Source organism: Microplitis demolitor, chromosome 3 (genome assembly GCF_026212275.2).
Source record: "Microplitis demolitor isolate Queensland-Clemson2020A chromosome 3, iyMicDemo2.1a, whole genome shotgun sequence".
NCBI lineage: Eukaryota > Metazoa > Arthropoda > Insecta > Hymenoptera > Braconidae > Microplitis > Microplitis demolitor.
This window is the reverse complement of record NC_068547.1, coordinates 743,511-758,774: the sequence shown is the minus strand read 5'-3', so window position 1 is coordinate 758,774 and position 15,264 is coordinate 743,511. Positions and strand designations below refer to the sequence as shown.

General features: G+C 37.6%; 1 protein-coding gene across 1 annotated transcript in view; it reads left to right on the top strand.

The window, feature by feature from the left end:
* The window catches only part of LOC103576175 (J domain-containing protein DDB_G0295729), a 41,822-nt gene that overhangs the window by 16,643 nt on the left and 9,915 nt on the right, over nt 1-15,264 (top strand). The window contains exons 2-3 of the mRNA XM_008556270.3: nt 14,534-14,671; nt 14,816-15,004. Of these exons, the coding sequence (XP_008554492.3) occupies nt 14,624-14,671; nt 14,816-15,004 (237 nt within the window). The 5' untranslated portion in view covers nt 14,534-14,623. The remainder of the gene's footprint in view (nt 1-14,533; nt 14,672-14,815; nt 15,005-15,264) is intronic.

The following is a 15,264-nucleotide window of genomic DNA, read 5'->3' as shown; positions in this document are numbered from 1 at the left end:
TCCAGAGAGTAAAAAATAAAAATGAAGTAAAGAAGGAAAGGAAGAAAGGAAAAATAAAAGAACAAGAAAAATAATGGATGCGAATAAAGCGAAAGTCGATCTCCAGAGCTTCCGGCACACTTGAGTGCCTCGCAATCACGCCCTTGATCGTCAGAAATCGATCGCGATCTTATTTATTTTTTTTTTTTTATTTAATGATTTTTTCCTTTTTCGCGCATCTGAGAAATCCACGGAGAAATAGTTGCTGAGGAAATTGAAATGTTTTTTAAAAATACATATTGATGCTTATGGAGTTGATCGGAGTTGGATATTGAAATTGTGCAATCTAGTGATGATTTACGTAGATATATAATATTAAATCCCGTGGACACTTGCTCGGATTCATAAGACACCAAGTATGATACCTTACATGTGTTCGAATTCAGTACGATCATCACATTCTTCAGTTCGTTTTACCCAGTACTGTTATTTTTTTAACGTTACTTTTGCTTGCTTTGCATAAATAACACAAACGAAGCTGAGAGTAAGCAATTTATTTTTCTGCCTCTTAGTTTTCAACGCCTTTTTTAATTTATATTATAAACATATATCTAAAAGCCTCGCTCGTCGTCAGGTGCTTCTGAATTCCTACATGGCCTTTTGAATATATTTCAAAATCAAAGCATAAACTATTTAGATTTTTCCATTGAAATGCCTTTCGAGAGGTTAATTTATTTCTCTGCACCGCCTACTTGATCTTTTCATAAAATCTATACAATAGACACCCAAACACCTCTAAATAGTTGTTCCAGTCCAATAAACATTTATCAAAATACTTAATAAAAATTGGTTTTTTACGACTTTGGATGTTTTCAAGTCGTTAAAAAAATTCATTTCGAAAATAAAAATAACCCGCTTTTATTTATATCTCATTTCAAATCTATAAAATACAATAAATTTATTTTATTACTTTGTTTTTTTTTATATAAAAAATATTTTTTTAAAAATAAATTCAATAAATATATAAACTCTCAGTGCTGCAGTCAGTGTTAATTAAATAATCACAGGTGGGTTTCCGGTCTCATTTAAGTTTCCGGAGAAAAAGGAGGAATGAGAGCCTGTTCATAGACACTCATATATATTTATCTATATATATATAAATAAATATTCTCATGTGGAGTTCTAACACGGGTCAGGGACGTTATGGGAGTGGAAAAAAAAAAAAAAAAGTACCGTCCACCGTTACCTTCCGGTCCTTTCACCCGGGAAGAGTTCTAAACGTAAACCGGATTGTTTTCGACTACTGAATCTCACTCGGTTTTATTTCTTGCTTGGCTTTTTATTATTATTATATTTTTCTCAACGTCTTGTTAATTTCCCACTACTCAATGCATGTAACATAATATAATACACGTGTCACGTTAGCTGGGTAAAAATAAAACAATATGAAGTAAAGTATGTGTTTTTCTAGGCCACAAAATGGTTAGCTCGAGTCTCCTTGTCTCGATGTCTTTTACCAGACAACAGTAAATAAATATAATGAAAGATAAAGAACAAGATTGTACATATCGGTATTGTCTCACTGGATGACAAAAGCCCGATGTGTCCTGTGTACACACATGTGTGATGTATGTTGCAAATGACCACAGCAGGACACAACAGCTACAGCACACACAACACTCAAGTCAGCCTTAAGTCTACGTACAATAAGAACTCTGGTGGATACATATAGAGACAACTATTGTGTGTTAAAGTAATGTGTACAATGTATGTATACTTATAAGACAACCCAAGACAAGACAAGACAAGAGAAGAGTTAAATAAAGAAAGAAGGAAAAGGCGAAGAAGGCATCCCGTCGTTACGGCATTAACGCGTAAGTGTGGCTCCCGGTTGGCTCGCCAAGAAGCCACGAAGGTTGTCTTGTAAAAGGCATATAAACGCGGTCGACGAACTTCTTCGCTTCTCCATCTCCACTCTCTAACTTCCTTTACATTACTTTTCTGCTTGCGATGTCGTATGTCTAGTTTGTCGATTCGTTGTCTCTTTGTTGTTGTTGTTGTTGTTGTTGTTGCTGTTGAAAAAGTAGGCACCAAAGACATCAGAGGAGATGATGAGGCTCCGTAGAAAACGAATTAAATTTCATCACCAACATGGTAATATAAATCTCGGGGAAGATTCTAGTGTTGACATGTGGGTACACTTGAGACTATATACAGACACACGCGGTATCTTTTATATCTCTATATGTGTCCATGTCCATGTCCATGTCCATGTCCACCCATACCATGACTCTAAGTAAAGTCTCCGTCTCACACTTTGAGAGACTTACATTATCCAAGTCACGCATTAAACGTCCGCAATTAACGACCTCTTAATGTCTCTCCTACACAAATAATTTATCGGTTTAGTCCTCGGGATTTTACAACCAGACACCCTCGCTGTTTCAGCCTCTATTAAATGCTCTATCATATATCAAAGATATCATTAACAATTATGTATAAATATATACACATATATATCGCGCCCGACGTGTCCTTGATTTAAATTAAATGCACTCTCACTGTCTCTATTCTTCTTAAATCTTGATTACACCAATAACCTCCCTTCTCTTTTTATGTTTCAGGTGAGTAACTGTAAGGTGCACGACTTGACGAGAACCAGGTGGAAAAATGGTCACTGAAAATTGTTGCATGTATGCTAATACACTTAGCGAACCTCGGGAATTTCTCACGTGTCTATCAGTTATGACTCCACGCAAATATATAAATATATATTAAGAAACGAAACAGACGAAACGTCAAAATATCCATTAGCGATCCCAGACACCTGAGTCACCTTCTTCTTTATTCGTCTTACTCTCATACTTATTCTGACATGACGGAAATTAAAATAACATTTTAACAATCCATTCAACACGTCTGATTGTTATACTGCTACTATACAAGTTATTACCCAATTATTACCAACTAGATTCATGGAAACTCATTCAATTCGTTATTCATTGTAATATTTATACGTGAGAAGGTGCCCGTTGCAAAGACATCCAATACTTTTGTTTCAAATTTAATGCAGTAACCGCTATTGCGTAATTCCTACCGTGGAAACAGACAATTTCGCTCTTCTTTAGCCTCTTCTATTTATTTTTTAATCATTATTCTTACTTTTTTTTTTTTTTTTTTTCTCTCAAATCAACGGCCATTACTGTGCGTATAACAATTATGAACACACTTCTGACTATTGTCAAGTGTCTTTTCTTTGGGAACGAAACAAAAAGTTTTGATGGAGTACCATAATCACTGCTACCAAGAATTATATTAATCATCCTCGCCATTATATCTGTATCTGCTGAAACAATGCGAGCGTTAACTAAAGATTTATTATTTTTTCGCACTAAAATAACAAGTTAATAATTGAAGTTTCTATTTACACGATTCTAGATAAACTGACAAGATACTTACTCTAGTTATAAATGTTAGCGCTCATTGAAGCAGTAGTAGATAATAAATAACAATAATAATAATAATAATAATAATAAGGAGTAAAAAAATGAAAGTAACACATTAAAAAAAAAAAAAAAAAAAATGTATATCAGAAAAGAGGTGAGTGGAAACAGATTTATACGTCTGGTATGTGGAAATAAAGTAAGTGGATGTGATCATAAATGAAAAATGCAATATAATATCCAGTATCCAAAGGGTAGGATCCGAGGAACAAAAGATACAAATGCAATCTGTATGTGTATTTTTGCCAAGACGTCTCGGCAGATTTATATTCACGGCGCCAGAGGCCCGACGTGATCCACTCTTCCGGCCTCGAATCCATTCTCGACACGAGTTTAAGTCTCGGAGAACAAGGATCGAAGCGTGTCGAGGCGTGTACGCGAGGCCGTATCGATGCAAATTTGCTATCCAGTACGGCGTGTCCGAACATGAAAACGCCCTGGCGATTGTAATAAATCCAGGCTACTGCCTTTACTTCTCCACACCGTCTCATACACATGGATATAACACGATACACATTTGCCAAGCACCGGGCCAGTGAGTGAAGCTGATGCCTGCTCCGAGAATAAGAACCGAGAGTTAATGATAAATAGTCCGTTATGGACCTCGAGTGGATATAGATACAAGTATCAAATCAACTTTGAAAAATATTAATTCATAATATGCAGAACATACTTATATATACATATATATTTGATAAAAATATGTAAAAGTATATCAAGCCGCACCTGCTGTTGCTGCTGCTGCTGCTGGTTGAATTGCGTCACTGATATATCTAGATCCTCGGTTGCTGTGTGTGTCTCAATGTTAACACACACAACACACACACTTAAAGTGTGAACTAGAGATAAATCGACTGATGTATGTCCATAAGTACAGGCCGGCATATCATATAAGAGGTGTCTCATTTCTCGCCTAAGCCTTTTTCCTCTGGGGCCCGTTATCCTTGGATGAGAAAACTCGCGACAGATTCGATTCAACCGATTCACTTGATATATACACAGCCAATCTTGCGCCATCATCATTTCCTCACATCTAAACTCATATATATATATACATTTATTATCTAATAACCATCATTTACCCTTTTTATTAATTTATTTTGAATACCTCGCTGGTGCAATTCATGTTTTTATTAATTTTTTACCTCACTTGAATGTGACATCAGAGTGTACCGTAAATGTCAGTAATTTTTGTTATTTCGTATACCAGATATATAAATATGTGTACACTCGAGTCTAGCAAACGAATCCTGTTCGGCTTCACGACGATGGTATTAACCGAGATAATTTATAAATTGATTGCGACACTTAACGTTCTAAGGAGCATATACTGGAAGCTAGTTCGAGTTGACATAAATCAATTAGCACGTGGGCGATTGAGACCGGTATGTGAAGTGAAGCCACCGCGTAAAATTTAAAATCGAGTCAACTAAACCGGCGCTTTGTAATTTATGAGTCTGATAGGGAAAAATAAAATAACCAAATAGCATATGGAGAAAAGAATAAACATAATGATAGTAATAAAGTGAATGGAGAACGAGGAATCATCCGAGAGAAATTTAATAAAATTAATCAAAGTGGCTCAATAGCCAGGACAAATAGTCTTTCATGTATAAAATTAGCTCAGCTCATAAACTCACTGCAAATAATATTAATTAAATATTATATATTAAATTTAATAAAACGGCATTGAATTAGCTTATAGAGTAGTCTACTATCAGGCACTTTCATTAACGCACCTGGTAATGATGATAAAACATCATCAAATTATCGTATAGCAATAATAATGATAATAACAAACTCTTCCGTAATGCGATACGATTCACCCACTTAGCAACTCCCGAGAGAACTTGTGTGTACACAACTCTCGGATCATATTCACGGTCCAGTTATTCTCGGTGTTGTCGATGATAGGATCGTCCGGAAGCAATAATATCAAGATCTTAACAATTTCTCTCCAAGAGAGTGTGTTGTTACTCTTGTAAATGCTAAGTTTGTTGTCGTTGTTGCTGATACCCGGCCAGCAGTGTTGTCGATGATCGTGTGCATGCTATTTATAAGTGATAATAGCCGGGTGTTTAACCACCGAGGCCTGAACGACGAATAAATTTATCCGATAAGTTCATCGAGACCTCGATCTCAAACGCAGTGTACGGCAAGCTTATAAAAGTTGTCTCTTAACTTGGGAAAAACATATTCGTCGACACGTTTTATTATTATCGCTTTGTACTCGACATAACAGCGGTGGCGTGCGTGGATGAATGGACGAAACGATAGGCATGCTGCCAGAAGCCAGCTTTATAAATATAAATCCACTAAAATATATATATTTATATTTATATTTATATACCCTGGGTGATATTGTCAAGCAGAGAAAACCAATGGACCGTATGAAAATGATTCTTGGCAGTCTACGAGGACATGAACGAGCTTCTCGGTCTACTCGCGAAAGACCTCTGATCCAACAATATCAAACATAACTCTCGCGGTTGGCGTTTATTCCAGTCGACACCAAAACAACCAACTAAAATTTTATGTCTGCTGTTATGAGCATCTTGTGCTAGTGTGCGGTTAGCCCAGCTCAAGGTTGCGAGGTTAGAGATATAGAATGAGAATCTTAAAGCCAATGACTCTTTTATATGTTTTCTCAACAAAATTTCATTTTACTCAACTCGACTCGACTCAACTTGGCTTTACTTTACTCTACTCGAGAATTAAGTCCAAAGCCCTGGTTTTATTTTAACTACTCGAGGGTAAATAATCAGTATTGGCGGCCCCGACCACCACGAAGTTGGCTCCACAAAGGAAAAGAAGAAGGAAGAAAAGATCAGAAGCACGTGTTCAAGGTCCATAAGTTTATATAAGCATCAAAAAGGAGAAATATGACGCCGGCGCCATGTGGCCAACGCACACGCATCAAAATTTAACTTATATTTTGTCCCTGATCTGCATCGGAAATGGAGTCTGACGTGATGTGTGTACGGAGAAACACATAACGTGAAGAGATATTTCTGTACTTGAAAACCGAAAGCTTTTATTCACTTGGCTGTCAAACCAGGCGACAGGATGTCAGGGTCAGTATCACGAGATTTCGCTTAAATATAAATGAATTATCACCAAAAGTATCATCTGGTAATTGTACGGTCGGCGGATTGCTTTAAAAAGGCTTGATGATGTTGATACCAGAGTGAATTAAGCGGTACAGAGTTGCTCAATAAACTGACAGAGTTAATGCTTTTATTAACGGAGTAGCTGAGTGCTACAAATAAGGTCCGTACTCAGAATTTGTGTGTTGCATTAAACCTGGAGCCGGGCGAGAATGAGAAAGAAGGGAATAAGTCGCAATTATCAAGTGCGTGTCGAGGTCTCTCGGGTGCATTAACGGCGTGCCCTCTTAGCTAGAGTGTGTATTACGCACACGTAAAAGAGTATCTCTGTCTTTTCAGCATCTAGGTTAATCGGCTCAACTGCACACAAGTGTGTTGCCGCTCGGGAATCAAGAAATGAGGACTGAAGACTGAAAACGCTGTTAGTAAGTCGGATGATCGGGCATCGCGGATAGAGGTAAAAGAGTATTAAGAAGAAAACAAGAAAGACCAAGACCAGGAACATATATATGTACATATAAAAAGAAGATGATGCAGTTGATTTGCTCGTCTGGTTCTTTTTCTTCCTCAATTGGAAATGAACCTTCAGGTTAATTAATCGTAGCGTAATTGCAGACTCTGTCCAGCAATTGCATCGAAATTAATCTAGACGAATGCAAAAAGAAGATTGCATTAGCAGTAGTACAGTATTAGAGAATTGAGCGTATGATTCATGGATTTTAGTTTATCAGCGAGGATTTATTACTGTTGGTACATGGTCTAGACCCCGAATCACCTTTCTAATGATACTTGTCCTCTCGCTCATCCTCATCCTCCTCCACCTCCTTCTTCGCTTCTTCTTCTTCTTCTTCTTCTTCATTTTCTTCTTCTTCTTTTTCTTCCTCTTCTTGTTGCTGGTGTTTTGACTCTCGTTGAAGCATTCGGCGAGGTGGTAAAGGTGAGGAGACTAAAAAAGTCAAGTATCCAGAAACGCGGAAAGATTATTTAAAAATAGCCAGAGAAAGAAAAGTTTTTAAGTTACAGGACATGCAAGACGCCAAGGAGACCTTCGACCTGCCGCGTCATTACATAATCTCTAGTCCAGCAATATGGTCAACAACATGCAATGCGATGTACCACCTCGTGTTTCGCCACAGGCATCCTCGAATAATTAATATTGAAACGACTTGCCGTGAGGCCGCCTCGATTAAACAGCCCTATGTATTTCATCTACCCATAAATATATGTACATGTGTATGTATAGCTTCATGTATTCAAAACCCACATTAATATCTGCTTATACACATATTAAATATGCTCATTCTAAAGGCGTACATTCACGGCGATATCGTGTTAAACTGACCAAGGGAGAAAGATATTTATAAGATCACGCTGATATCTTGCAGTCAAACAATTTATATAAGTATTTATGGATTTTTATGGGGCACCTATATACATCAACAGTAATATTAACGACAAATCATTCTATCCTCGAAATAAAACCACTGGAATAATTATTAATTTAAGCTCGGGAAAAGAGTTATATAAAGTAAAATCTTAAAGAATATAAAGCACTGGTACGTCGCATGAGCGTGTTCATTTATGCCAGATAATCAATGGATACGGACACTATTTACGACTGAGATCACAAGATAGTCCTGGACTCCAACTGCTCACACGGGACGCAAATGAGAGTAAATCTTTCGTGTTAATCTATCGCTTTGAATAATAAACCCGGTGACTTATTAATTAAATAGATATTTATTTGAGGCCCATAATAACAAAAAGGAACAAAACAGCATTTGGATTGACGGTGAAAGGTGGGCGGATATTCATGTATCCGGAAATGCCGATGAACCCCTCGGGCGTTCGATGATCCTGACCCATGCTTTGTGAACGCATCCACGTTCGAGAGTATAGTAGTATAGTAGTAGTATCATTTACGATCTACGTCATTATCGCCAAACGGTCTGTCGAATCTGCTCGGTTTTATACACTATCTTATATCGTAGTTTACGACCTGAGGTGAATTCTATACAATCGACTAGTTTCCCGTTTGCCAAGATCGCGACGATCATCAAACAGATAACAGTCCTGTTGGCTCGCGACAATCCTTGATCCGTTCGAAATCGATTACGCTAACAGAGTTTTATTTTTTTGTTAAATAATTGCCGTCGAGTGGATTTTGATTCAGTAAACTGTTGCCACTGCCGCCGCTGCTGCTTCAGAATCAGTTGCTTGGAAAAGGACCCAGGTGGTTGGAGAGCAAGTCCATTTATGGCACCCTATCCAGCAGTACTGGTCGGCAGCATCATCCACGGGGATTACTTATCAGCAAGGACCAAGCTCGGGTTATGTAGACACGGGGGAGCAAGAGAAATAGTTGCATAGATGAAATAATAAAACGACTTGTTGGAGTTGAAGGATAATAATAATAATAATAATAATAATAATAATAATAATAATAATAATTGTGGTGGGGAAAAGAGCAATACGAGGAGGAGGCTCTACTCCTTGAGTTGAGGGCATCGCCCCGACCGTGACCTAGCCACCGCTTCTCTGGTACTCGGAGCAAATACGCCTCGTGCGCACGCTCAGCTCATCCACGCGTGTTCATCTTCCGTTCTCTCTTACACTCTCGGTATATTATGATAAGACTGGTACTCAGCTGCATCCAGCACGCACACCATCACCACCACCACCATCACCATCACCATCACCAGTGTCTCCGGATGAAGAAGCACACACGACCGGATCCACGTTGTATTATGTTGCGCAGTGTCTTGTGATGCTGTGAGTATTCGCGTGGAAATACATAAACGTTTATGTATTTACAGCTTCTGAGCTCGAGATCCTCTCCACGACTTTACTTGATGGGGGCTACCACAGTAATGTTGTCTCGCACGTACATACTTTTATTTTGTCGTGTGTGATTTTAAGAAAAATAAATTCATTACTTTTTTACTCTTTTTCTTATTCTACAGCTTCAGCTTCTTCTTATTCGTCTTCTTCTTCTTCTTCTTCTTCTTTATTTATTTTATTATTTTTTTATTCACGCTGGAGTTAAATTGTTCGTGGTATTGCTACGAGGCCTGAAGAAAAAGACAGAAAGATAATAAAGACCAAGCCAAAATAAAATTATTGCTTTATGTTTCCCAGTGCGTACCAGGAGAGTTTAAATCTGGGTATAAAGATTCCAAGCCAGGAAAGATGGAGGCTTAAATTGACAGCTCACGTCGGCATTCATCACAATATATAAATAACAAATATCACTAAATACTTTAGTGGGATTTATGTAACAAGTAATTTCATTTACACCTGGACCCCAGGGCTCTGACGTCAGCGTAACGTCAATACACCCTCGATTAACAAAGACAAGCTGTCCCTCTCAGACTAGGGGCATTTTCCTAGACCCTTCAATGCCTTCAAAGAAAACCCCAACATAGAGTGGTTTTGACTAGATGTCATCTAGTTATATTCACCCTCTCGACTATTAATATCTATTATTATTAAACCAGCTTATTACACAATCAGTTGTCGGGGTTAATAATTAAATGTTCATACGTTGAAATCAGGGGGAAATGAATGTTCGTGTAGATTTAAACTGACTAATAGTAAATAATTATTTACCCTGATGTTGAAGCTACATGTCACCTTTATTATCTGCTTGGTATTAATGTCCTGTGTGCATACGGGAGGTTTTACGAGTCTGCTGGTTTCATGAGGGCGGTCGAATCGCGACGGGGTCGCACTCCTGAGAAAAGAATGAGGAGTACAATAAGAGATGAAGAAATAAAAAAAATAAGTCAGCCACCTCGGGCGTGTTGAATTCTTTGTGTCAGAAAAAAATGAGATGCGAGTCGGAAGATAAGAGAGCACTCTCTCAGAGAGCAATATAACTGCAGCTAAAATTGAGGATAAAATTTTGGGCCGTTAAAAGTAATAAAGAACTCAACGTCGGAATTGTATTACTGTAAATCCAAGTCGATTGAATTTTATTCGTCAGCAAGGGAAATAAAAAGGATTGAAAGAAATGTTGATCATCATCATTATCATGAGAGAACTGTTAAATTTCCGCTGGCAGCGTCATCAATCTTAGTTGCTGCTGCACCGCGATGGTAGCTCTAGAATACTTTATTATAAATGAGAAGAAGAAGGAGTCTGATCGAGTCGTGTGCCGTGCCCGCGTAGTTATTACAACAGAGGCCACGCAAAGCGATTATTACACAAGTCTTGGAGTTAAATACAAGCCTTTGAGTATATAAGTACCTGGACAGGAGGGAAGAAAAATGTGTGTTCTTGACGAGACAGACGAGTAAGCGCACGCGATAAATCGTCCTACCGTTAAAGAGTCTACTTACAGATCTACTGCAGTGACTGTTTGCGCCACGATTTACTGTTACTATGTTGGATGACTTTCTCAGTAAGCAATGAAACTAGAGAAAACCAACCACCTCCCAATTAAATATACCATACAAACAATTTATATTCATTCATTTATTTTTATAATTCCAAAGCTAAGGTATTACATATATAATCCGTGGATAAGGCCGCAGATATATAGCATAGAGCATCAGGTATTTGCTGGCGGACGCCGCGGATTTAGCAAGAATCGATTACAGACAAGCCCCAGCAGAGAATTATATACCCAAGGTTGTGAGTAGGATCCAGCGAGAAAGGGTGTAATCATCATCCAAACTCGAATAAGCCGCGAGAGAGAGTAGATAAGAAGAAACACGGAAGACTCCTCTGCCTGGGTTGGCTTCGGCTTCGACTTTGGCTTGGCTTGTTTTGCCTCGCGCATCTCCTTCATAAAGAGATGAGCACACAGCAATATAGCAGAGTCGGAACATGATGCAGCCAATTGCCGCGTCTTTCAGCAGCCATGATTTACGCCTTAGATATAAAGTTTGTCGAGACATGTTGGGTTATCCACGACACCGCACACACCACACACTCCACTCTCTGTCCATGACCAATCTGAGCTCGCGTGATGCCAAACGTCTTCACTTGGACGTGCGGATGGATGTACAGTTGCAATGACCCGGAGTAAGAGCTGCGAAAAACCGCAACCAGATCTCTAGCATTAGAGTGGAATAGCCAGCAAGTGACGACAACTCGTGCTAATGGATACGAGAAAATATTTAAAATTACCTGAGGGAAAGCCGCAACAGCTTTACTCCTTGTTGTTTATAATCATCATCAAGTAAAAGTTTACCTACTTATATATACATGCCCACACATTATTGACATTAACCCACACCCAAGAGAGTCTAGTTTACGGGAATATTTTATTTTAAAATACTATTTTCATTTGATATCTTTTTCACTTGTTAAATATTTATGATATTAACCGTTTAGATCCAGCAAAACAAAATGAAAGGATCCGTTTTCTTAAGATTTATCAAGTCAACAGATAGAGCGTGTCTTACTTTGCTGAGGTATTCAGCGCGAAGATGATATTAAACACTCGGCACTAAGAAATGGAGCAAAATATATATATATATAAAAATGTATGGACTGTTGTTGTATTTGATGTCGTCACGATTGACCAAAACAGCATAAATAAACAAATCTGTCGTCTGTTGTATTATGGAAACAAGCGTTAAGTCTGTCAGCTTTAAGAGCAGAGAAGCAAGAAGAGATCTGCAAAATTAACTCTCGTCGTCCGTCTTTCACTCAAACAACTAACAGCATTAGCGTCAGCATCAGCATCAGCAACATCGGAGCAACCAGCAGTACACCAGTAGCAACAAGAGTCAGCAGCCAGCTGCCGGACGCCGTGATCTCTCACTTTGGCTACTGTCCTTTATGCGATGAACCGAGCAACGGACCAACGCATCAACCCGACAGTTTCCACGCTCGACTTGTCTGGCAAATTCAACCACGTCACGGCTCACCGCTCGACTACTCTCATCTCATCAAGAGCCCTGTATACCAAAACAGAATAACTAGTTATTATTATGTAGACCACACTCAACGTCATCTATTATAATCTCGGTTGGAGCCAAGTCCATCCAGAGCAGAGCAGCGCAGACAAGAGAAGAGAAAGAGAAGAAAAGAGAAGAGAAGAATTGAGCGCAGAGATGAGAAACGATCAGCGAACAGAAACAAATGACATGCAGCCGTGAATCCCAGTCTACCGTGCGCAGATTGTCATTGACTTTACTACTACTATATATATTTATTTATATATTTATATATGTATTCTTGAAGCAGCCCACTCCATTATGGTTACGAGCGTGATGCACGACAGAACCATCAGTATATGCATCTCGTAATCGATGTAGAACGCAGTCGCGCCCAGTTTTACATTGTAGACCCAACTCTCAATTTATACAGGAACGGAAGTAATGTTCCGGGTGAATAATTATACCACCATAAAAATAATAAAATAAAATTCGTCATCATATCAGTAATCATAGCAATTAAATTACCCACTGAGAGTAAATTCAAATAGATAATTTCTTCTTCAACATTAACTTCCCTTCCACCATAATCCTGCTGAAACACAGCTCACCCGGAGAAAATAATGGAATTGCCTACTACCACCACTATATACATATTTATAAATTACACAAAGAATCTTTATACCCGTATTATTACGCAATCATTTATAATTTTCATTGGTCACGATTTAAACATAAACGTTGACCCGAGAATTTACCAAATATTATCCTGTCACGCTCCTCTTAATTCCTCTTTCTTTGTGCCACCAGGAATTTATAGACCGACCACTGCGCCAACATAGTTACTGACTTTTAAAAGTATCATTCAGACGGCAGACAGCAGACAGCACCAGCAACCTGATTGATTTATATTAATTAACTTCCCTGGGCAATTACGCGTAAACGCAACCTTCAATGAAATGTTTTAAAGAATTTTTAAAATTGATCTACAAGTATTTAACTTTGCTCCAGATTAAATACCAAGTAAACAAGAGTAGGTAAGACTGCTCCAGGCGGTATAAACATTTTTCGATCCAATGTCTAGCGGCAGTCAAGAATCAAGTACCGGTCCTGGAACAAAAAACACTTTACTACTCCTTATAAATTCTTTAAATCTCTTATAAATACATTTATACATACAACATACACATATATATATATATACATACATATACTATCTGAAATTCTTTTAGTCAAACGAGACTCACTAATTAATCCATTTAATAAGGACGCAAAATGTATCAGAATTTATGTGCTCGCGTGATGGAACGAAAATTAAACATTCTGTTATATATATATTAATATATTCCAAGAGGATAAAACTCTTGTTTTCAGACGATCGCGAACCTGGATGCGATAAGATGGCGAGTAGGTTTACAAAGCTGGTTTACAATTTGACTGATAACAAACTGTGCGTTATACTCTTGGTGAATCGTCGTATTGTCATCAGCACTTTTAGCGATAACGCTGTATAATAATCATAGTCCTGAGAATGATAAATAAGATAAATTAATTATCATATCTTATGTGTAATTAAGAACTTACGTGCAATTAATAGTCTGCGATATTTTCCTAGCCGCTTTAGTAACGGCGGCAATTTTGAATTTTAAAAAAAAAGTCTACGGAAGTTTATTTGAAAATTTGAAAACTTCCAAGCCACGTACAAGATTTGGAAGATAAACTGAGAAATTTGTGTTTTTTAAAATAAAACATCACACAAACTGAGATATCTAAATATTAAAATAAATATTTGGTAGAATTTGTTTGAGTGTTTAATATAAGAAGAATATTTGAAAATATAAAACATCGGTATTTGTATAATATGTCATATATGTATGACAACATCCGCGATCCACGCCTTCATTCATTACGTTTACATTTAGTCCCGCAACTAGATTTAATCTGTCTCTTAAATCATATATACAATTTTTTAATTTTTGAATTTGCGAACTTGCCTTAATTTCAATGCATGAACAAAACGAATCTTTCTTATTAAAGCTTCCTGTTTATTTTGCAGAGGCCAAGTGTAGGATGGGCTCGTCACTGCGAGGAATCGCGGTACAGTGAAGAGGAGGATCCGTTAAGAAACGGAGGTACAAGACGGAGTATGCCGTCGTCGCAAAATGCCGCCACTGAGCGGCGAAACGACAGGATGGTAAGTAAATAAATAAATATAAAATGATATATTTGGGTATGATATATGAGTTTTATTTTACCATTTACGTTATCGTACTCATACTTATTTATAATGAAACAACAGTATCGTGTGTATTAATCATGTTGATTTAATGCCATGTAGATTTCACACGAACCGCCAAAATTGAAAACAACTTTAAAGACTTCGCCGAAACAGGCAACAAATCCACTGCAGTTTGTTAAAGTCGGGCCATGTTCACTTTATCGAACTGCTCAGGAGCAGTTGCAGAAGGTACAGGAAGTCAAAAAAGTTAAACAAGAAGTACGTGATGACCCAGAAGACTGGCAATCGGTAAGATTATTTAATCATTAATAACTCAATAATTATTAATCACTATCATTTTTTTTTTTTATAACAATTAATGTCTTGAAACCGGGCCTTTGTGATTCTTTATTTATCACGAAAACTAATGAAATAAATTAATAATCTCTCAGAACTGTTATTTCATTAGTTCATAACCTCCTTATCAAGTCATCTCCCTCGTGATTTGTCTGTTTTTATTTCAAGGTTATTTCAAAATAATTATAGTTTAATAAAATTCAGAGAAATAA